General features: G+C 45.9%; 2 protein-coding genes, 1 long non-coding RNA gene and 1 pseudogene across 7 annotated transcripts in view; 2 read left to right on the forward strand and 2 right to left on the reverse strand.

Moving 5' to 3' along the window:
* The window catches only part of ZNF546 (zinc finger protein 546), a 22,393-nt gene extending 19,829 nt beyond the window's left edge, over nt 1-2,564 (reverse strand). Inside the window, exons 1-3 of one of the 5 annotated variants that reach the window (XM_074386343.1) lie at nt 2,398-2,483; nt 2,021-2,094; nt 1,137-1,190 (exon numbers count right to left, since the gene is read on the reverse strand). In XM_074386343.1, the coding sequence (XP_074242444.1) occupies nt 1,137-1,190; nt 2,021-2,041 (75 nt within the window). In that variant the 5' untranslated portion in view covers nt 2,042-2,094; nt 2,398-2,483. Of the gene's footprint in view, nt 1-1,136; nt 1,730-2,020; nt 2,095-2,397 lie in introns of those variants that run through there. The other 4 variants (XM_074386341.1, XM_074386342.1, XM_074386340.1 and 1 more) reach the window with 4 other exon arrangements.
* LOC120362695 (cytochrome c oxidase subunit 6B1 pseudogene) lies at nt 1,342-1,722 on the forward strand (annotated as a pseudogene).
* Nucleotides 2,549-13,692, forward strand: LOC141581268 (uncharacterized). Its single transcript, XR_012513835.1, has 2 exons — nt 2,549-2,744; nt 12,916-13,692. It is a non-coding gene; the product is annotated as an uncharacterized LOC141581268 (long non-coding RNA).
* An 884-nt stretch (nt 13,693-14,576) lies between these two features.
* PSMC4 (proteasome 26S subunit, ATPase 4) lies at nt 14,577-24,259 on the reverse strand. The gene is made up of 11 exons (XM_003943152.4): nt 24,153-24,259; nt 23,150-23,248; nt 22,842-23,028; nt 21,001-21,147; nt 20,810-20,919; nt 20,618-20,711; nt 16,035-16,202; nt 15,873-15,949; nt 15,567-15,735; nt 15,307-15,362; nt 14,577-14,825 (listed from the first exon to the last, which is right to left on the reverse strand). Exons 1-11 carry the CDS (start codon nt 24,186-24,188, stop codon nt 14,712-14,714), a joined length of 1,257 nt encoding a protein of 418 aa, XP_003943201.1. The 5' UTR covers nt 24,189-24,259; the 3' UTR covers nt 14,577-14,711.
* Between the last annotated feature and the right edge of the window lie 124 nt (nt 24,260-24,383).

Raw genomic sequence — 24,383 nt, forward strand, 5'->3', positions numbered from 1 at the left:
TTTTTTATTCTTACAACTAACTCTGTATAAACATAAATCTCAACTCATGGATTTCTTGGAAAAAATCCCTGTTTATGTTCACACAGATTTCTATGCTTGGACTTCCAATTTTAGGAGTGGGAATGTGTTCCCACTCCTAAAAGCCTTAAAAGCAGATGACCATTATCACTTGCTTACTGATACGAGTCAGGTCATCTCTATTCCTGTCATACTTTAAAACTGAGGTCTTTGGAGAAGATTGGAGAAGATGAATGATATGATCCTACCTAAACATTAATCTCAATAAAACAAAGTTTAAACTTTAGACTCCAAGATATGCATTTATCTACTATTACGGAAAGTGAGTATAGAGGAATGATTTGAAAAACGAGAATTTCATTTAGAGGCCCGTGGAGGATCTACCTGCATGGTCCATTGTTCACTGGAAAGGAAGGCCTGTGATAGGTCACTGGACAATTCAGGAAAAGCAAAGCAGGCTGGGCGCGGTGGCTCATGCCTGTAATCCCAGCACTGGGAGGCCAAAGCCCGCGGATCACAAGGTCGAGATAGAGACTATCCTAGCCAACATGGTGAAACCTTGTCTCTACTAAAAACACACAAAAAATTAGCTGGGTGTGGTGGCACATGCCTGTAGTCCCAGCTACTCAGGAGGCTGAGGCAAGGGAATTGCTTGAATCCAGTAGGTGGAGGCTGGCAGTGAGTCGAGATCGCATCACTGCACTCCAGCCTGGGTGACAGAGCAAGACTCCGTCTCAAAAGAAAAAAGGAAAAGTAAAGCAATGTTTCCATGTCCTAAAAACAAAAACATCTTATGTATTTATTTAAATATTTATTTAAAGATTTGGACCAGAGAGTTGCAATTTACGTGTCTTTTTTATATTGAATCAGTGAATTTTTTCAAAGGGACAAATGCAAATGAAAGCCACAGAAAGTACCAAGGGATGTGATCTTTGTGACTATGAGCAATGAGGAGACAGGCTCATAGTCACAGGCTCTGGGGTAGATTGTGGTTGTGTTTGACATAGTGTGGTACCATGCCGTGTGACCGGGTGCAGGCAAGGCTGTGTGAAGATGAGAATGCGTGATTTGAAATGTGTGATTTGCATTTTAAGAACAAAGAGGAAACATAAACTTACCTGGATCTCAAATTTTAGACTTGCTACAACAATTGTTTCCTTCTTTTCAGGATCCTTCTTTTGGTGAATAGCAGGATGGGGGAAGAAAAAAAATCATGAGACAGCAGCCCTTTCTTAGAGCACAGACCGACCCAGAACATCCCCTTCTAGCGTCACATCTGTGCCGATCTGACGCACCTAACAGCTGTGTGAGAGTGAAGCTGGAATGTCTCTGAACTCACAGCAGATTTCTAGATCTGAGGTACACGAACGGGGCGGTTCTGAAAAACGCAGCTGTGACACTGAGTTGCGAGGTGCATCGGGGCTGCCTTTAGGATTCAGCACCACGGCGGAAGAGATGAAGTCCAAACTCGAGAATTACAAGACTGTCCCTTTTGACAGCCGCTTTCCCAACCAGAACCAGGCCAGGAACTGCTGGCAGAACTACCTGGACTTCCACCACTGTGAGAAGGCACTGAATGCTAAAGGAGGTGATGTGTCTGTGTGCCAATGGTAACGGCGTGTATACAAGTCCCTCTGCCCCATAGCCTGGGTCACAGACTGGGACGAGCAGCGGGCTGATGGCACTTTTCCCGGGAAGATCTGAACTGGCTGCACCACCCTCTCCTGCATCCTCTGTCCTTCTCCCAGGGTGGTAAAGGGAGACCTAGTACCCAGTGATCCCAGCCCCGGGATCCTAAATCATGACTTAACTACTTATAAAAACTCGTTGGGGGAAAAAAAAAAAAAAAACCCAAAAACAAACAAACAAACAAACAAAAAAAAACCAAAACGCAGCTGTCCACACGGCGCCTCCAATGGGCACCCCTCCATCCTGTCGTCCCAGGAATCTGTTTCAGGGACACTTCTAACTCAAAAGTCCAATTGCCAACCCACGTCTGTACCTTCTTGCTGAGAACCTTCATCTCAGAGCTCAGTATGTGACTTCCCCCTTGGGGACACTGCGCTGTGCAGACACCTGGGGCCGTGAGGGGGGCAGAGGGTCAGTGACACACACCAGAAAGCCACGCACCTGTCTCAGCCTCACATCAGCACCCACACCCGCCCAACCCGGTCCTGACAGGCACCTCGTCGCGCGCGCGGCACACATACAGACACCGTCTGCCACACTGTGTCACAATCCCCCTTCTCCGCTCCCCACGCTCGCACAGGCCTGAGGCTCCCTCCGGGCACGGCACGCCAGGTCTGGGCCCTAGAGCGCCTCATTTTCGGCGGCAGTTTCATCCCCAGTGCTACTCCTAAGAGTCCCGTTCCTCCTCACCCAGCTCCGACTTCTTGTCTGTGAAGAACGCACCCAGGCGGCTGAACCATTAGGAAAGCAACGGAAATGGCCCCCGGGATCCAGGCAACACTGCCCAAGGGGCTTCTGGGAAATGCAGTCCACGGGGTCTTTTGTGCGCAGGCGCGGACGCGCGCGCATCCGATGGCTTCGACCTAAGTCACGGGAACCCACGCGGGAAGGTGAGGAGGAGAACAGACGCCTCTGGGCCTCCCCGGGCCACTTGAGGGTGGGACCGCCGAGTGCATCCTTGCGACCCTGAGGCCGAGTGCGTGCAGGACTGGGCGATACCTCCGCCAGGCAGGATTTTGTCTGATTCACCCGTTGAGGTAGTCCCGGCGTAGTACATCGTAGGCGCTCAGTATGTGTACTATAATGAATTGTTGCCTGGCCATTTGTGCTTGACCTTGTGAGCGCGTGTATGTGGTACTGTGAGGGTTGCGGGACCGACCGAGCCTCTCTGGCTGTGGCGGGTTGTGTTTCCGCGTGTGTGTAATTTGAGTGTGAGTCGGTGTGTAGTGAGTAAAGGCATCTGACTGGAGAAAACCACAGAAAATACCTGGGGGTGTGAATTTTGTGACTTTGGTCAATGGGATGACAGGCTGTGTGGTGGATCGTGGCTGTGCTTGATGTAACAATGTGGTACTATGCCGTGTGACTGGGCGCAAGCAAGGCTGTGTGAAGATGTAACGTGTGACTTGGAAAATCTGGATGTGGAACGTCACTGGTGCTAGTGGAATTGTGACTGTGTGTATAAAAGTGTGCAACCATAGGCCTATATGTCTGTGGAATAAAGAGCATATGTTATATATTCTTAGAGTATCAACTTTAAAGATTTGGATCGGAGAGTTGCAATTTATGTGCCAAAGAATTTTGCTTTTTTATATTGATTTAAATGAATTTTTTACAAAGAGAAAAATGCAAATAATAGTAACTTTTAAAAAATATTAAGAATTTCCTTCCACTCTTCTATTCTGGCAATGAGTCTTTGGCAGATCAATTGGAAAAGCTTGGACTGAGGACATTATACTTAGCAAGCACATTAGGCAGTCAGCCCTTGGTTCCTTAATACCATGCTTCATTGAAAGGAGCAAGACTCCATGGAGAAATGGCAGATTCCAGGGCTCGGGAAGGGAAGGATCAGAATGAACTTAGAACAACCTGTGCTTGAAAAGTAAGGAAGTGCTCAAAGAATGGTAGGGACGTGTTCAAAGGACATGGAAACCCGATTGAAGGGACTTCCACTGACCAAACATGACATGGTTTGAGCATCAAAATAAATAGTGCTAGTTATAGATTAAAACCCATTAAATAACAGAATCATAATTCCAAACTGATATAAATCAGTAAGTGAAAAAAATCGAAAGTTTGATGAGGGACTGGATGTTTACATTGTTGCAAAGAATCACACCTCCCAGCCCCCCACCCCCTTCCCCCACCCACAAACCAAGTCCCTTAAAAATGTTCCCATATAAGGCTGGGCGAGGTGGCTCATGCCTGTAATCCCAGCACTTTGGGAGGCTGAGGTGGGCGGATCACAAGGTCAGGAGTTTGAGACCAGCCTGACGAACATGATGAGACCCAATTCTCTACTAAAAAAATTACAAAAATTAGCTAGGCATGGTGGTGTGGACCTGTAATCCCAGCTACTCAGGAGGTTGAGGCAGGAGAATCGCTTGAACCTGGGAGGCAGAGATTTTAGTTAGCCAAGATCGTGCCACGGCATTCCAGCCTTGGGGACCGAATGAAACTCTGTCTAAAAAAAAAAAAAAGGTGTCCATATGAAAAAATGCTCAACATCACTAATCATCAGAAAAATGCAAATTAAAACCATATGAGATACCACCTCACAGTGTTAGAATGGCTATAATCAAAGAGATAAAATACAACAAAGGTTGGTGAGAATATGGAGATAAGGGAACACTTATTCACTATTTGTGGGAATGTAAATTAGTACAGACATTACAGAAAATATCCAGAGGTTTCTCAAATTAAAAATATGGCCGGGCGCGGTGGCTCAAGCCTGTAATCCCAGCACTTTGGGAGGCCGAGGCGGGTGGATCACAAGGTCAAGAGATTGAGACCAGCCTGGTCAACATGGTGAAACCCCATCTCTACTAAAAATACAAAAAATTAGCTGGGCATGGTGGCGTGTGCCTGTAATCCCAGCTACTCAGGAGGCTGAGGCAGGAGAATTGCCTGAACCCAGGAGGCGGAGGTTGCGGTGAGCCGAGATCGTGCCATTGCACTCCAGCCTGGGTTAACAAGAGCGAAACTCCGTCTCAAAAAAAAAAAAAAAAAAAAAAATATATATATATATATATATATATACATATATATAAAATTATATGATCCAGCCATCCCACTACTGGGTGTATATTTGTGTTAGTCCATTCTTTTTTTTTTTTTTTCACTCTTGTTACTCAGGCTGGAGTGCAATGGCGCGATCTCGGCTCACCGCAACCTCTGCCTCCTGGGTTCAGGCAATTCTCCTGCCTCCGCCTCCTGAGTAGCTGGGATTACAGGCACGTGCCACCATGCCCAGCTGATTTTTTGTATTTTTAGTAGAGACGGGGTTTCACCATGTTGACCAGGACGGTCTCGATCTCTTGACCTCGTGATCCACCCGCCTCGGCCTCCCAAAGTGCTGGGATTACAGGCGTGAGCCACCGCACCTGGCCCATTCTTGTATTTCTATAGGGAAAACCTGAGTCTGGCTAATTTACAAGAAAAGAGGTTTAATTGGCTCACAATTCTGCAGGCTGTACAGGAAGCATAATGTCATCTGCCTTGGGGCAGGCCTCAGGAAGCTTCCAGTCATTTCAGAAGGCAAAATGGGAGCAGGCACATCACATGGTGAAAGCAGGAGCAAGAGAGTGAGGAGGGAGATGCTACACACGTTTAAATGTCCAAAGCTCATGAGAACTCACTTTCATGAAGATGGAAACAAAGGGGATGGTGCTAAACCATTCATGAGAATCGGCCCCCGTGATCCAGTCCCCTCCCACCAGTCCCCACTTCCAATATTGGGGATTACATTTCAGTATGAGATTTGGGTTGTGACACACATCCAAATGATATCATTCTGTCCCTGGCCTCTCTCAAATCTCATGGCTGTCTCACATTTCAAAACACAATCATGCCTTTCTAACAGTCCCCCAAAGTCTTAACTGATTCCAGCATTAACTCAAAACTCCAAAGTCTGAAGTCTCATCTGAGACAAGGCAAGTCCTTTCCACCAACGAGCCTGTAAAATAAAAAACAAGTTAGTTACTTCCAAGATACAATGGGAGTACAAGCATTGGATAGATAGTCCTGTTGCAAAAGGGAGAAATTGGCTAAAAGAATGAGGCTACAGGCCCTATGCAAGATAAAAACGCAGTAGGGCAGTAATTAAATCTTAAAGCTCCAGAATAATCTTTAACTCCATGTCCCATGTCCTGGGCACACCAATTTAAGGGTAGGCTCCCAAGGCCTTGGGCAGTTCTTCCCCTATGGCTTTGCAGGGTTCAGGCTCAGAGGCTGCTCTCACAGGCTGTTGAATGCCTGTGGCTTTTCTATACTGATGGTGTAAGCTGCCCGTGGATCTACCATTCTGGGATCTGGAAGATGGTGGCCCTCTTCTTATAACTCTACTAGTCAGTGCCCCAGTGTGGACTCTTGTGTTAGGGTTCCAACCCCACATTTCCTCTTTACCCTGCAAAAAGAGGTTCTCTGTCAAGGCTTAGCCCCTGTGGCATGCTTCTGCCTGGATGCCTCGACTCTTCCATATATCCTCTGAAATTTAGGTGGAAGCTCTCAAGCCTTATTTATACTCTGTGTACCTGCAGACTTAACACCATGTGGAAGCCAACAAGACTTATGGCTTGCAACCTTTGGAGCTGCAGTGTGAGTCACAGCTGGAGTTGGAGCAACCAGGATGCAGGGAGCCATGTCCTGAGGCTGCACAGGTCACTCCTGGCCCATGAAACCATTCTTTCCTCCTAGGCCTCAGGGCCTGTGATGGGAGGGGCTGCCTCTTAGATCTCTGAAATGCCTGTTTCCCATCGTCTTGGCTATCTGCACTTGCCTCCTTTTTAGTTATGCAAATTTATCTAGCAAATTGTTGCTCAGAAACCTACTTGAATTCTTCTGAAAATGAGCTTTTCTTTCTACCACATGGCCAATGCCAATTTTCCAAACTTTTACACTGCTTAGTTCCAGCTTTAAGTCATTTCTTTACTCCCACATCTTAGGGTAGGCAGTTACAAGCAGCCAGGCTACATTTTGAATGCTTTGCTATTTAGACATTTCTTCTTTATCACTCTCAAGTTCAAACTTCCATAGATCCCTAGGACATGGACACAATGCAGCCAAGCTCTTTGCTAAGGCATAACAGAAGGGACCATTGCTCCAGTTCCCAATAAATTCCTAATTTCCATCTGAGACCTTGGTAGCCTGAACTTGGTTGTCCATATCACTATCAGCATTTTAGTCACAACCATTTAACCAGTCTCTAAAAAGTTCCAAATTTTCCTTTATCTTCCTGTCTTATGAGCTCTCAACTCTCTTGCAACCCCTGCCTGTTACCCAATTCCAAAGCTGCTTCCACATTTTCAGGCATCTTTATAGCAATGCCCAACTCCTCAGTACCAATTTTCTGTATTAGTCCATTCTTGAATTGCTATAAAGGAATACCTGAGACTAGGTAATTTGTAAGTAAAGAGGTTTAATTGGCTCGCAGTTCTGCAGGCTGTACAGGAAGTATAATGGCACCTACTTCTGGGGAGGCCTCAGGAAGCTTCCAGTCATAGTAGAAGACAAAAGGGGAGTAGGCATGCCGTATGTCAAAAGCAGGAGCAAAAGGGTGAGGGGAGGTGCTATATACACTTTTAAACAACCAGATCTCATGAGAACTCACTCTTGTGAGATCAGTACTAAGGGATGGTGCTAAATCATTCATGAGAACTCCACCCCTGTGATCCAATCACCTCCCACCAGGCCCCACCTCCAACATTGGGGATTACATATCCATATGAGATTTGGGCAGGGACACACATTTAAACTGTATCAATATCCAAAGGAAATAAAATCAGTATGTTTAAGAGATATCTATGCTCCCATGTTTGATGCAGCACTATTCACAATAGTCAAGATACGGAAGCAACCTAAGTGTTCATCAAAGGATGAATGGGCCGGGCACGGTGGCTCAAGCCTGTAATCCCAGCACTTTGGGAGGCCGAGGCGGGTGGATCACGAGGTCGAGAGATCGAGACCATCCTGGTCAACAAGGTGAAACCCCGTCTCTACTAAAAATACAAAAAAATTAGCTGGGCATGGTGGCACGTGCCTGTAATCCCAGCTACTCAGGAGGCTGAGGCAAGGGAATTGCCTGAACCCAGGAGGCGGAGGTTGCAGTGAGCCGAGATCGCGCCATTGCACTCCAGCCTGGGTAACAAGAGCGAAACTCCGTCTCCAAAAAAAAAAAAAAAAAAAAAAAAAAAAAGGATGAATGGGTAAAGGAAGTGGGATATATGTAATGGAATAGTATTCAGACTTTAAAAAGGAGGAAATCCCTGCAGCAAGGATGACCTGGAGGACATTATGTTAAGTGAAGTAAGCCTGGCATAGAAAGACAAATACTGCATGATCTCACTTATATGTGGAATCCAAAAAAGTTGAACTCATAGAAGTAGAGAGTAGAATTGTGGTTACCAGGGCCTGGCAGGGATGGGGGTGGTTGGACAGATGTTGATCAAAGGATATACAGTTTCAATTAGGAGGAATTAAGAAAAAGTTTGGGCCATGTGCGGTGGCTCATACCTGTAATCCAGTACTTTGGGAGGCGAAGACAGGTGGATTGCATTTTAATATGAGATATGAGGGCAGGAGATCAAGACCATCCTGGCTAACATGGTGAAACCCCATCTGTACTAAAAATACAAAAAATTAGCTGAGCGTGGTGGTATGCACCTGTAGTCCCAGCTACTTGGGAGGCTGAGGCAGGAGAATCACTTGAACATGAGAGGCAGAGTTTGCGGTGAGTCGGGATTGTGCCATTGCAGTCCAGTCTGGGTGACAGAATGAGATTCTGTCTAAAAAAACAAAAAAAAAAGTTTATGTCCAAATTTGAGTCAGTTCTGGGTGAGACTAGAATGTCCATAAGAAACTGGATGTGATGGGGGCTCAACAATTTAGCAGAATTGTGACAAAGAGACGGGTGATAAGGTGAGTTAAATGCCAACAAACCTCTCTTGCACCAAGCACTACCTAGGATATTCAGAGCCCATATGGGATGTGGTTAGAGTTCTACAAGTGTCATTTACGTGTGTGGGGGTGTGTGTGTGTGTGTGTGTGTGTGTGTGTGAGTGATGCACAAGTTTTTTTTTTGTTTTGTTTTGTTTTGTTTTTTGTTTTTTTGTTTTTTGAGACGGAGTTTCGCTCTTGTTACCCAGGCTGGAGTGCAATGGCGTGATCTCGGCTCACCGCAACCTCCGCCTCCTGGGTTCAGGCAATTCTCCTGCCTCAGCCTCCTGAGTAGCTGGGATTAGAGGCATGCGCCACCATGCCCAGCTAATGTTTTGTATTTTTAGTAGAGACGGGGTTTCACCATGTTGACCAGGATGGTCTCGATCTCTTGACCTCGTGATCCACCCGCCTCGGCCTCCCAAAGTGCTGGGATTACAGGCTTGAGCCACCACGCCCGGCAAGTTTTTTACCATAATATAGTCCCATTTGTCTATTTTTGTTTTTGTTGCCTATGCTTTTGAGGTCTAAGCCATAAAATCTTTGCCTAGACCAATGTCCTGAAGTATTTCCCCTATGTTTTCTCTTCATAGTTTTAGGTCTGCCATTTAAGTCTCTAATCCATTTAATCCATTTTCAATTGAGTTTTGTAAATGGTGGGAGATACGGATCCAGTTTCATTCTTTGGCATATGCATATTCAGTATTCCTAGCACCATTTATTGAAGAGGATATTCTTTCCCCTCTATATGTTTTTGGTGCCTTTGTTGAAAATCAGTTGGCTGTAAATACAGATTTATTTCTGGTTCTCTATTCTGTTCCACTGGTCTGCGTCTGGTTTTATACCAACACCATACTGTTTTGGTTATCATAGCCTTGTAATACATTTTGAAGTCAGGTAGTGTGATGCCTTCAGCTTTGTTGTTTTTGTTCAGGATTGCTTTCCCAATTGGTTTCTGGCTACATGAGATCTAAGAGGTTTTTGTGGAGTCTTTAGTTTTTCCTAGAAATATCATTGATGGAGCATATCATTGGAAAAGAGGGACAGTTTTATTTCCTCTTTTCCAATTTGGATGTCTTTTATTTATTTCTCTTGCCTGATTAATCTGGCTAGGACTTCCAGTACTGTGCTGAATAGGAGTAGTGAAAGTGGGCATCCTTGTCTTCTTCCAATTCTTAGAGGAAAGCCTTTTAGCTTTTCCTCATTCAGTATGATATTGGCTGTGGGCTTGTCATATACGGCCCTTACTTTGTTGAAGTTTGTTCCTTCTATGCCTAGTTTGATGAGTGTTTTTATCTTGGAAGGATGTTTATTTTCATCAAGTGCTTTAATGTATCTATGGAGATGATTATACGGCTTTTTCTCTTCATTCTGTTAATGTGATGTATTACATTTACTGATCTGAATATGTTAAACGTATCCTTGCATTCCTCAGATAAATCCCATTTGGTCATGGTGTATTATCTTTCTGATGTGCTGTTGAATTTGGCTAGTATTTAGTTGATAATTTTTGCTTCTATGTACATCCGGGATATTGGCCTGTAGTTTTTTTGTTGTTGCGTCCTTGTCTGGTTTTTGGCCTCAAGGTAATGCTGGCCTCTTAGAATGAGCTAGGGAGAATCCCTTCTCTTCAATTTTTGGAACAGTTAGAGAATTGCTGGCACCAAGTCCTAGACTTTTCTTTGTTTGGGAGATTTTAATCATTGATTCAATATCTTTGAATCATTATTGGTCTTACTCATTATCGGTCTGTTCAGGTTTTATATTTCCTTCCTTATTTAATCTTGGCAAATTATATGTATCCAGGAATTTATCCATTTCCTCCAGGTTTTCCAGTTTGTTAGTGTATATTTATTGTAGTCTCTGATGATCTTTGGTATTTCTGTGGTATCAGTTGTAATACACTTGTAATTTTGTTTATATTGTTCCTGCCACTTTTGCCACGAGTAAAAAATTGTTTGACTTTGACTCAGGGGTCTTATTTTTCTCTGTTAGATGTATGTGAAGCTGCAGCAGGCTATCTTGTTAGCATGCAAGTAGAGCAAAAATCTTGAAACTTTCAGTTTCTGAATTATTAAGCACCTTTTCCTTTTTCTTTGAGACAATCTGGCTGGAGTGCAGTGGCATGATCTTGGCTCACTGCAACCTCCGTCTCCCAGGTTCTCTGCTTCAGCCTCCTGAGTAGCTCAGATGACAGACATGTACCACAATGCCCTGCTAATTTTTGTATTTTTAGTAGAGGTGGGGGTTTCACTATGTTGGTCAGGCTAGTCTGGAACTCCTGACCTTAGATGATCCACCCACCTCTTTTGCTGCCTTTTTATTAAATTATCTGTCTTTTTTTTACATTAGTCTGTAGGATTTATTTATATTACATATTGAAATATCAAGATATTTGTTTTATATATGTGTGTGTGTGTGTGTGTGTGTGTATATATATATATATATATATATATATGTACTATAAATAACTTCTCCCAGTATGAGATTTCTTTTCATTGATGAATGGAAATTATTAACTTTAACATAGCCCAAATAATTTTTTCTTTATTGTTAGAGCTTCTTAAAAATACTATCTTAGCCGGGCACGGTGGCTCAAGCCTGTAATCCCAGCACTTTGGGAGGCCGAGGCAGGTGGATCACGAGGTCAAGAGATCGAGACCATCCTGGTCAACATAGTGAAACCCCGTCTCTACTAAAAATACAAAAAATTAGCTGGGTATAGTGGCGTGTGCCTGTAATCCCAGCTACTCAGGAGGCTGAGGCAGAATTGCCTGAACCCAGGAGGCGGAGGTTGCGGTGAGCCGAGATCGCGCCATTGCACTCCAGCCTGGGTAACAAGAGTGAAACTCCACCTCAAAAAAAAAAAAAAAAAAAAAATACTATCTTAGGTCAGGTGCAGTGGCTCATGCCTGTAATCTTAGCACTTTGGGAGGCCAAGGTGGGTAGATAACGACGTCAGCCAGCCTGATCAACATGGCGAAACCCCATCTCTACTAAAAATACAAAAATTAGCTGGGCATAGTGATGTGCACCGGTAATCCCAGCTACTCAGGAGACTGAGACAGGAGAATCGTTTGAACCTGGGAGGCAGAGGTTGCAGTGAGCCGAGGTGCCACTGCACTGAAGCCTAGGCGACAGAGCGAGACTGTCTCCAAAAAAAATACTATTTAAAAAAAAAATGATAATTCTGCCAATCCAAAGGTCATGAAGCTATTCTTCTACGTAATTATTTGTTTCCCTCTTAGCTTTTACCTTTACAATTAGATTGCAGGGGTCCAAATGAGGCAGAATAGGGTCTAGAGACAGGGAACCTAAACCAACCCCTGCTGACTTTCATTTACTTACAAACTTTAGAATTCGTTTCTCAATTTCCAGCAAGACAAAACTGTTGGAATTTTGATTGGCATTGGGTTGTTTATAGATCAATTTGTGGATAATTAATACTTTTATTCTTTTTCTTTTCTGAGATGCGATCTTGCTCTGTTGGTCAGGCTGGAGTGCAGTGGCACAGTCTCAGCTCACTGCAACCTCCACCTCCTGGGTTCAAGCCATTCTCCTGCCTCAGCCTCCCTACTGGCTGGGATTGCAGGAGCACGCCACCACACCCGGCTAATTTTTGTATTTTTAGTAGAGACGGGGTTTCACCATATTGCCTAGGCTGGTCTAACTCCTGACCTCATGATCTGCCCACCTTGGCCTCCCAAAGTGCTGGGATTACAGGCATAAGCCACTCAGCCTTGCTAATATTTTTACTGTTAATCTTCCAATATATTAACATGTTGTATCCCAACATTTATTTGTCTTCTTTGATTTCTGTTAATATTCTGTAATTTATATCTCATATATATTTTAAATTTATTCTTGTCACTTAATATTCTATTTGATAAGTGTTCTAACTTAAAATTTAAGTTCCGACCGGGTGCGGTGGCTCAAGCCTGTAATCCCAGCACTTTGGGAGGCCGAGGCGGGTGGATCACGAGGTCAAGAGATCGAGACCATCCTGGTCAACATGGTGAAACCCCATCTCTACTAAAAATACAAAAAATTAGCTGGGCATGGTGGCACGTGCCTGTAATCCCAGCTACACAGGAGGCTGAGGCAGGAGAATTGCCTGAACCCAGGAGGTGGAGGTTGCGGTGAGCTGAGATTGCTCCATGGCACTCCAGCCTGGGTAACAAGAGTGAAACTCCATCTCAAAAAAAAAAAAAAAAAAAAAAAATTAAGTTTCTATTTATTGCTGATATATATGTTTTTTGTTTTTTTTTTTTTCAGAGACAGTGGTTCTTGCTACATTGCCCGGGCTGAACTTGAACTCCCCAGCTCAAGCAATTCTCCTGCCTCAGCCTCCTGAGTTGTTGGGACTGTGGATGATGCATGTCACCATGCCTGGCTTATATTTGATATTTTATGTTGACCTATGTTTAGCCACATTGCTGAATTCACTATTTAATTTTCATAGGTTTCTGTAGATTTAGATTTTTCATATATGCAATCATGACATCTGTGAATAATGAGAGTTCTATTTCTTTTCCAGTCTCATGACTTTTTTTCTTATCTTATTATGCTAGGTGGAACTTCAGTACATTTATGTATTTAGCTATTAGTAGTTTTATTGAGGTATAATTGACCTACAATAAATTAGGTACAATTTGGTAAGTTTTGACACACATGCTTGAAAAACCATCACCACAGTAAAAACAAACAAAAAAATTAAACATATCTATCACCTTCTACTCTTTTCTTTATAATCTGTCCCACCTGCTCCAAACCCCAGATAACCATAGGTATGCTTTGTCACTTAGTTTGCATTTTTTAAAAACTTTATATAAATAGAATAATACAGTATGTATTATTTGTTGTCTGGATTCTGTCACTCAGCATAGTTATTTTGAATTTCATGTTTTTGCATATATCAGTAGTTCATTTTCATATTACTGAGTGGTGTTAAACTGCATACATACATACAATTTGTATGTCCATTCACTTGCTGGTGGACATTTGGGTTGTTTCCAGTTTTAGCCATTTCAAATAAAAATGATGAGGACATTTATTTACAAGTCTTCATATGGATGTATGTTTTATTTTTTCTTAAGTAAATACACAAAAGTTGCTAAATCATCGGATAGGTGTGTATTTAGCATAAGAAATTGTCAAACTGTTTTCCAAAGTGGCTTATCATTTGACATTCCCATCAGCAGTGTGTAAGAGTCCCATTTCTTGGCCAGGCATGGTGGCTAACGCCTGTAATCCCAACATTTTGGGAGGCCGAGGTGGGCGGATCATTTGAGGTCAGGAGTTCAAGACCAGTCTGGCCAATATAGTGAAACCCTGTATTAGCCAGGTGTGGTAGCAGGTGCCTGTGGTCCCTGCTACTCAGGAAGCTGAGGCAGGAGAATCGTGAACATGGGAAGTGGAGGCTGCAGTAAGCTGAGATCTCACCACTGCACTCCAGCCTGGGCGCCAGAGCAAGACTCCATCTCAAAAAAATAAAAAAAAGAGTTCAGTTTCTCAGTCAACCTAGCCATATTTCAGGTGCTCATTAGCCAGCCGTATGTGGCGAGCAGCTGCCATACTGTAGAACACATAACATATCCATGAACATGGAAAGTTCTGTTGGACAGCACTGGACATCTCCTTCCTATGAACTCCCAAGGCCTGTGACCTGAACTTCTTTATTGTCTTTCACCTGTAGGGAATGGGGGTGATGCATAGGGGCTTTATTCCGTGATTAAGGACTGCTATCTTGGGTTCATTTTCCATCCCTTTCCCCACATTTCGGAGGTCATCTGGTTTGAATTCCTTGGTTCTCTCAAGCTGCTACCCAGGCCATGTACCTTGTCTCTCATCTGTCAGATCAAGACGGACCCAGAGGATCCTGTTCAAGGCCCACATTCTCCAAAGGAGTTAAACTTAGAAGAAGAAATTAAATGGAATCAATCTTATCTATTTATTGAAGAAACCAATCCTGGGTAAAGAAAAAAGGGAATGAGGTTTGGGGGCAGAAGTTCTGGGGGGTGGGGGAGGGGGCGTGAGAGAAGCAGCCCCCTTTGGGGGAGGGAAGGGAGGGGTCACTTGTAAAATTCATGCTCCTGCTCGTCCTTCTTGATGACAGTCTTGTATGCTTTCTCAAAGTCCTTGGCCAGGACAATGTAGCGGTTCTCACGGACAGCCAACATTCCACTCTGTTGAAGGATAAGAGTTAAAACTGACTTCCTGTCGCAGGGCATGATGGCTCACACCTATAATCCCAACGCTTTGGGAAGCTGAGGTAGATGGATTACTTGAGCCCAGGAGTTTGAGACCAGCCTGGGCAACATGGTAAAACCCTGTCTCTACAAAAAATACAAAAATTAGTTGGACATGGTGGTGTGCACCTGTAATCCCAGCTACTTGGGAGGCTGAGGTGGGAGGATGACTGCAGTGAGTCATGATTGCGCCACTGCACTCTAGCCTGGGCGACAGAGCCAGTCCCTGTCTCAAAGCAAAAAACAAAAAAAACACACTACCCCCTGTACTCTTCACCCCTAGTGATGGTAAAGGAGGAGAGAGATGGGGCTCATAACCCAGGGCAGCCATGAGGGGACAGAAGGACTGTAGCAGAGTGGTTGAGAGAAGGGTCCTTACACACCTGCTACCTGGATCCAGAGAGAAACCACCACTTACCTCCTGACAGATGGAGTTGATATCAGCTCCTGAAATCTTATCTGGCCGGGCCACATCTGCAGTGAGTTAAGGAAACCATTCCCTATGGGGGTGAATGCCTGGGGCTGGAAGTCACCTTTGGCCATCTCTGTCACCTCCCCTCCTCCCTGGACCTTGGTCCTACCCCCCACAGTCTGGGCTGTGGTGATGGCAGAAGTTGAATTGAAGATCTAATCCCTGTTCCCAACTGGGGCCCCTCCCTCACTTCTGGAGCAGGATACAATCTTCCAGGTCAACCTCCTCAGAGAGATTCATCTTGCTGGTGATAGTGGAGAAAATCAATCTCTTCTGGCGGCGGTCAGGAAGTGGAAATTCAATTTTACGGTCCAGGCGTCCTGGCCGCAGCAGAGCTGGATCCAGGGTGTCTGCTCTGTTGGTGGCCATGATCACCTGGCATTGGGGGCAGGCCAACTCATATCTCTGCATTCCTACCTCCTTCCCGTCATGATAACCACTCCTCAGGTGCCAGCCCCCACCTTTCCCTGATTCCTACACCAACCTCCCCTTGTTCATCACGAACCCCGCACCTTGACATTGACATTCTGATCAAATCCATCCATCTGATTCAGCAGCTCCAGCAGGATCCTCTGAACCTCCCTGTCGGCTGAGAGTGCACAGCATGGTCATTCCCTGGCATCCTGTGCAACAAGCCTGTCCAAGACCCTGGGCCTTGTTTTGGCATCACTCACCTCCAGTCTGAGCATCGAATCTCTTGGTGGCGATGGCATCGATCTCGTCTATGAAGATGATGGCAGGTGCATTCTCCTTGGCCAGGCGGAACACATCCCGGACCATGCGGGGGCCCTCACCCAGGTACTTCTGTACAAACTCCGAGCCCACGACCCGGATGAATGCAGCTGATGGCAGCATGACAAGGATTAGGCAGGGATGAGCCTCCTGAAAGGCCCATTCTGCTTCAACAGAAACTAAGAATTCCTTGAAGACATCCTTTTCCTTGGATACCCACACCTAGCAGTTGTGTCATTCTCTCAGGCCCGAGGCTGGGTCCCTGATCCAGCCCTGAGGAACAGCCATCTATTCGTATCCCACAGTCACCCAGTGGCTTAAATTATGAATCCTCCTCACAGATGTGTCACTTTTTTTTTTTTTTTTTTTTTTTTTTTTTCAGATGGAGTCTGGCTCCGTGGCCCAGGCTGGTGCAGTGGCATGATCTCAGCTCACTGCAACTTCCGCCTCCTGGGTTCAAGTGATTCTCCTGCCTCAGCCTCCTGGGTAGCTGGGATTACAGGCGTGTGCTGCCACACCAAGCTAATAGTTGTATTTTTAGTAGAGGTGAATTTTCACCATGTTGGCTAGGCTGGTCTTGAACTCTTGACCTCAATGATCCACCCGCCTCGGCCTCCCAAAGTTCTGGGATTACAGGCGTGAGCCACCGCGCCCAGCCAGATGTGTCATATTTTTTGGTCCAACATTTAAAAATCAGGATATGAAATACTAAAATAAAAGAAAGAAAATCTAGATTTCTGGAGCACTTGCAAAATCAGCAAGAAAACAGACATGCTGCCCATACACTAAGACATCATACTGCCTCGCCAAGAGCTCTGAGTTCCTGTTTGCTATAAGGACCAGCTTTTTAATTTCCTGAAAAATTCAGGGCCCATGGGCATGTCTTCTGATATAATTGACAACTGGTAATAGGGTTGAAGACAGATTTGCTCTGGGCCCTCCCTTTGGACTTGTTTATTTTTTTAAAGATAGGGTCTCACTCTCTTGCCCAGACTGGAATACAGTAGTGTGATCATAGCTTACTATAGCCTCAATCTCCTGGGCTCAAGCAATCCCCTCTCTTCAGCCTTCTGTGTAGCCAGGACTACAGGCATGTAGCCACACCTAGTTTTTTAAAATTTTTGAGGAGATGGGGTCTTCCTATATTGCCCAGGCTGGTCTCAAACTCCTGGCCTCAAGGGATCCTCCTGGCTTAGTCTCCCGAAGTGCTGGGATTATAGGCATGAGCTACCCCAGGCTTGACCCTGCCCTTGTTTCTTAAAGTTACACTTGTTTCTTCTTCTTCTTCTTCTTTTTTTTTTTTTTTTTGGAGGCAGAGTTTCACTTTTGTGGCCCTGACTGGAGTGCAATGGCACAATCTTGGCTCACTGCAACCTCCGCCTCCCAAGTTCAAAGCAATTCTCCTGCCTCAGCCTCCCGAGTACCTGGGATCACAGGCATGCACCACCACACCCAGCTACTTTTGTATTTTTAGTAGAGACAGGATTTCTCCATGTTGGTCAGGCTGGTCTTGAATTCCTGACCTCAGGTGATCCACCCACCTCAGCCTCCCAAAGTGCTGGGACTACAGGCATGAGCCGCCACGCCCAGCCAAAGTAACACTTGCTTCTTAAGGATCTGGTGCTTTGTGTTATACAGAGCATACCCCCAGTAATCTCCTTCCAGCCACCAGAGAAGCGAGACATGCAGTCCAAACATGTAGACAGGGTGGTTTTATGTCCTAAACTAGGAACTGTTCAAGGCTTCATCCCTGCCCTGTTCTCTCCCTAAGACCCAGACTTGACACCTGGCTCAATGGATCCCTCTTTCTAGGTACTTCCATCAGCTGGGGGCTCATTCAGCATCCTCACCTCAAGGTTTCTGACTTTTTCTGCTCTAAACACACCCTGACCAACTGACTCTGGCCATACATTTACTTAGCTGTTTTGAAAATGTCCAACCAATTCCATATGAAACCCCCATCTCTGGAACCCAGCCTGTCCGTCAGCCTTCCCTACTCAATCACCACAGTCCCCTTCCTACCATGACCTTCCCTATCCTCCCAATCTCTCAGCCCCCTCTGGGCTCTGCTACTCCTTCCACCTACCCTGGAATGGGCTCCTGCTTCAGTTACTCACTCTTGGTAAGCTGTACTGCCACCAGAACAAATAGATGAATTCCCCCCGAAAAAAGAGAGCGAGAAAAAAAGGCTCACACCTGTGATCCCAACACTTTGGGAAGCTGAGGCAGGAGGATGGCTTGAGCCCAGGAGTTCAAGACCAGCCTAGGCAACATAGCAAGACTCTATCTCTACTAAAAATAAAGATATAAAAATTAGTTGGGAACAGTGGCACATGCCTGTAGTCCCAGCTACTCAGGAGACTGAGGTGGTGGGGATCGCTTGAGCCCAGGAGACTGAGGTTGCAGTGAGCTATGATTACACCACTGCGCTCCAGCCTGGGTGATAGAACAAGACCCTGTCTCTCGAAAAAACAAAACAAAACTCAACCCCAGTCAGCAGCTTTTCCCATGTCTACAATCCTTCTGCACCTTCTCTCTTCCCTCCCTCTTCCAGTGACAAACCACCCCAGTTCACTCAGAAAAATGACAGAACTGGAAGTCAGGGTCTCTCAAATTCTGTTCCTACTCAGCCAAGCTTATTTGTCTTCACTGGATTGGAACTCAGGACAGAACAAGGACACTAGTAAAAAAACTGGTAAAATTTGAAGGAGGTCTATACTTTAGTTCATAGTACTGTACCATTGTTAATTTCCGGATTTTCCTAATTGTACTATGGTTACATAAGATAATAACATTAGGGAATCTCGGTGAAGGGTACACAGGGTCACATTGGAAGAACTGTCTTGGGCCACACATAAAATACCCTAACACTGATGACAGCTGATGAGCTTAAAAAAAAAAAAAAAATCAGCTGGGCGTGGTGGCTCATGCCTGTAATCCCGGCACTTTGGGAGGCCAAGGCAGGTGGATCATGAGGTCAGGAGTTCAAGATCAGCCTGGCCAAGATGGTGAAACTCCATCTCTACTGAAAATACAAATAGCCGGGTAAGGTGACATGTACCTGTAATTCCAGCTACTCAAGAGGCTGAGGCAGGAGAACTGCTTGAACCCAGGAGGCAAAGGTTGCAGTGAATGAAGATCACGTCACTGCACTCCAGCCTGGGTGACAGAACGAGACTCTGTCTTAAAAAAAAAAAAAAAAAAAATCTCATAATGTTTTAAGAAAGTTTACGAATTTGTGTTGGGCCACATTCAAGCCATCCTGGCCACGTGTGGCCATGGGTTGGACAAGCTTGTGCTATATAATCTATCGACTTGTTTATCTCTTTGCTTTTCCAACTAAGACATCACCTCTATAAGGAGGTGTTCTGTTCACTGCCACGTCTCTAGCATCTACAACACATCCTAGCACATAGTAGGTGTTCAGTAAACAATCGATGAATGACTAAGTTCTAGGTCCCAGTCAAGGCAAGGGACATCTCTGACTGTCATCTTTGCATTCCAGCACAAAGCCTGGTACAGAGTAGAAGTTCAATAAAGTACCAAACAAATGAGTAACAATGACAACAGGTAACATTTATTGTCCATTCTAGATGCTTTGTATCAAATTGCTCTTCTGAACAACCACCCCAGAAAAAGAGATACTATGATTGTCTCCATCTGACAATTAAGGAAACTCAGTCACAGAGAGGTTAACTTACCCAGGATCACATAAGAAGTTGGTGGGGAAGTAAGATTTCAAAGCCAGGCAGTCTGGCTGCGGAAAACACACTGCTTAACTACTATCTCCTGCTGCTCCCTGGCTCAGATGTATTAAGATCTGAAAATACGCTTAAGATTTTAGGGCTTCAAAATCAAAACAAAAAGAGTTACACAGCAAGTGACTTTCAAACATTTTTGTCTGGTACCTACAATAAGAAATACATTTTTGGAGCCAGGCGCGTGGCTCACGCCTATAATCCCAGCACTTTGGGAGGCTGAGGTGGGAGGATCCCTTGAGCCCAGGAGTTCAAGACCAGCCTGGGCAACATACAAAAAATTAAAAAATTTAAAAATATATATATTTTCGAAGAACCACAAGAATACATGAATGTGCACATGTGTATGAAACAAGTTTCACAAAACAGACGAACTTGCACCATATATACTTGTACCATGTATAAATAATACCATGTGGATGTGCTCTGGTACTTTCTCTTCTATTTCATGTTTCAAAATGCTTGCTGCAACCCACAAACTGAAATTCATAATTACTAATGGGTCACAACCCATTGTAGGAAAACACTACCTTATTTCATTAACTGCTCATAATCACTGGGTGAAATGAGTCTTTTACTCTGAGGAAAGGCCCAAGGAGCTGAAGCCAGCACAGCCAGTAACATGCACACGTGGGCTGTGACCCCAGAGTCTATGTTTCTAATCACTGTGCGGTGCCACTTCCTGGGAAGAGTGAGCAAGCAGGGAGCAAGACGAAGAGGCCAGAAGATTAGAGCTTGGGGCAGGGGCAGAGGGTGATATGCCTCACCTGTTGTGTGATGTGCCACCGCCTTTGCCAACATGGTCTTCCCGCAGCCAGGTGGGCCGTACATGAGGACGCCTCGGGGGGGATCGATGCCGATCTGAAACCCAGAGGAGGGAAGAGTGTTGGTCAGGAGTCCCACCCCTAATGCCAGACCCAACTGGGCCTCTCCCTTCCCTGCCACCTGCACCGCCTCACCTGCTTGTAGAGCTCGAAATGCGTGAGCGGGAGCTCCACGGCCTCTCGCACCTCCTGCTTCTGGATGTCCATGCCTCCGATGTCTGCGTACATCACGTCTGGCTTCTGGTCTGGTGGAAGAGCAGAGCTGGGGCTTCCGGCCAGGTCCTCAAGGTCCCTATGGGACCCCCAGCTGCAGGCTCCCCCTTTACCTGAGGTGAGCATCATGATGCTGCTGTCGGCTTCAGGGGGCAGCACGTCCACCAGTGCATTGCTGTGCTTGTGGAGGGCCACTGAGGCGTTGGGCTTGAGTAGCTCCCGATCGATGGTGCTCAGGATGCGCACATAATAGTTGGAGCCTACGAGAAAGGAGAAGAAAAACAAGAAGTGCCAGAGCCTGGAAACTGCCCCTTCCCCCTTCCTTCCTCCTAATCTCACGGTTGCACCGCCCTATGCCGCCAGCATCTCTGGCTGAGACACTGAGGGGTCCCCTCTCTGCTTTCATCCTTCCTCCTGCTGTCTGTCCCCAACATTCATACAAACTCCTTGTCTACCACTCTGATTCTCTCGAGCTCCAGCCCTGGCTGTCCGGCAGGCCTCCCCCTGCAACATCTCATGCTTATGAGGCACACTTCTCTTTCCAAGCTCAATCTCTCTCCTGTCAGACCTGACTGACCAGCAGCCACCTGGACACCTCCCATCACGCTCTGGATTGCCCTCCCTGTCTTCCCACAAACCTACTCCTGTATCCATGGTGCCATCTCAGGGAAAGCCTCACTGTCCCAACTCCCACAGGTCAGAGATAGAGGCCTCATTCTGGATACCACCCTCATCTCACTTCCTCATAGCCCACCAGTCCAATTCCAGGCACAATCGCATGCCTTTCTCCACAATCTTTACAAGAACATTGCTTAGTCTAGAGGAGCAGAGCCCAGAAACAGAAAAAAAAAAAAAACAAAAAAAAAAACACCAGTTAAGATGCCAGTGACAATGACTATCATGAGGGCAAGGCCTGGACCTATATAAACAACAGCAGCTACAATATACTCTGATAAGGTCCTTATCAAAGCCCAGTCTTCTTTTTTTTTTTTTGAGACAGAGTATGTCACTCTGTTGCCCAGGCTGGAGTACAGTGTTTCGATCTCAGCTCACTGCAACCTCTACGTCCTGGGTTCAACAGATTCTCGTGCCTCAACCACCTGAGTAGCTGGGATTGCTGGCGTGCACCACCACACCCAGCTAATTTTTCTATTTTTAGTTGAGACAGGGTTTCGCCATGTTGCCCAGGCTGGTCTCAAACTTCTGGCCTCAAGCAATCTGCCCACCTCGGTCTCCCAAAGTGCTGGACTTATACATGTGAGGCACCGTGCCTGGCCTCAGAGCCCAATCTCTTAACACTCACTCATCGTTTCAAACTGCAGGCCCCAACCCAGTAGTAGCTGTAAAATCAATTAGGATGGTCATGACCAGAACTGTGTTTAAAGCAAAACAGATTAGAATAGGATAGAAAACATCAGAGTATACCACATACAGGCTAAATATCTCATGGCAAAACTTACATTTTATACATCTATCTAAAGAGTAAGAGACAGAGACAGACATTCACAATGTAAAATATATTTCTGGCCGGGTGCAGTGGCTCACACCTGTAATCCCAGCATTTTGGGAGGCTGAGGTTGGTGGATCACCTAAGGTCAGGAGTTCAAGACCAGCCTGGCCAACATGGTGAAACCCTGACTCTACTAAAAATACAAAAATTAACCGGGCTGCTTGGGAGGCTGAAGCAGGAAAATTGCTTGAACCCAGGAGGCAGAAGTTGCAGTGAGCTGTGAGATCATGCCACTGCACTCCAGCCTGGGCAACAAGAGTGAAACTCTGTCTTAAAAAAAAAAAGTTTCACCATGTGGTATATGTATTTCTACCTTTGGATCAGTCAAAATACTCTGAAGAACACTGTACTTTCCTGCCTTGTTTGCTGCTACCTAGCACATGGTAGGAAATAGTGGTTAAGTGGCCAGGTGAATGAATGAGGTGTACTCGGCCACCCACACACCTGTGGTGGAGCCCACAATGGCTGTATTCTGATCCACAGCCTCCAGAAATTGTCCGATGACAAGCGGGATGCTTTGGATTCGCTTCACCTCCTCCTGGGCATGGAGGAATTCCTTTTTCAGGTTCTTTTGCTCATCCTTGATGTATTCCTCCTGTACCTCTAGGAACTCCAGCTCTTGCTGCAGCTTCTGTGAGTAGAGAGGGGACACAGGGGATGGCTCCAGCCCTTGCTGATCCAGAGAGTGGTAGAAAGTGGGGAGAGTGAGATTCCAGGTCCTGTGCAAGGTCTGGGTTGGGGGTTGAAGGTACCTTGTAGCGGCTGTACAGGTCCTCCAGGTCCTCAGGCTCAGGGCCCAGGAAGGACAGACTAGTCTGGGGCCGGGACACGGACAGTGCTGGGATTTCATCCTAGACCAAAGGAGAAAACTCACGTTGGAAGAAGACGGTCCTCTCATGAAAGCATCTCAACTTCACTAATGTTTGTTCCCTTCCCCACTTCACCATGAAGTCACTTAGCCCCTAACAGACCCCTGACATAGTAAGACCCTCTATGTGGATCCTGGAAACCTCTTGGCCCCCTAAACAACCCCCTTATGTCAACTCGCCCCTCACACAGATCTTATGCTATCATACCACTCAAAATGTCTCCAGTATCACAGAACCCCCAACTAGGATCTAAATGTCACATCAACTCCTTATCAGACCCAAATGCCACCCAGTCCCCCTCAAGAGGTTCCTAATGTCACATGGCTCTCCCAGATAGGCTGTTAAAGTGACTGCGACTTCAAAGAGTCCTAACATTCCCTAGTTTTCCCTCAAAGATCCCTTATGTCACGGTCTCCCAACTCTCCTTAGACCTAAACAACACTCAGCCAAGCAACAGATAATACTTAGCAACCCCCACCATTACCCCCATCAGCAAAGCCCTGAACATCAGTCAGCCCCACAGCCTAGCCCCGGGGGTAACTCGGCCGCATGGCTGGGTCCCACACATCACTCACCGCCTGACCCAATCCCAAAGCCGGATCGCCGACGTCACTAAGCACTCCCGGTCAGGGTTCGAAATCAATCGTCTCAAAGACCTACTAACGTCACTCACTCCCCCAGCCCCGCTTTCTGAGCCTTACTTCCTATCATCACCCGGTCACCGAGACAGGCCTCCGAACGGCACAAAGCTCTCTCCACTGAGGCCTCTGAAATCACCCCAGCCCGGACTGGGATTCTCGAAGCCATTCATTCCTCCACTCAGGTCTGGCTTCACCCTCTCCGCGTGAGCCCGGCCTGGACTAAAAAGCCCAACTCCCCAATGTACCTGAGCCTTCTCCACCAAGATGCCTATCTCCTCCATAGTGACCAAGCCGGCCTCTGTGTGGCTTGGGATGCTCTGTCACCGCTTCCGCTGACGACAACGGAAGTTCCCGGCCGAGAAGGATTCTGGGAAGTGTAGTTTAAGTTACCTCTGAGAGGGGTTGGGCAAGACAGGATGAAAGGCTCGTCTGGGCTCCGCCCCCAACATACGCTCACGCGCCGTCAGTACCCGCGG

Source organism: Saimiri boliviensis, chromosome 14 (assembly GCF_048565385.1).
Source record: "Saimiri boliviensis isolate mSaiBol1 chromosome 14, mSaiBol1.pri, whole genome shotgun sequence".
Taxonomy (NCBI): domain Eukaryota; kingdom Metazoa; phylum Chordata; class Mammalia; order Primates; family Cebidae; genus Saimiri; species Saimiri boliviensis.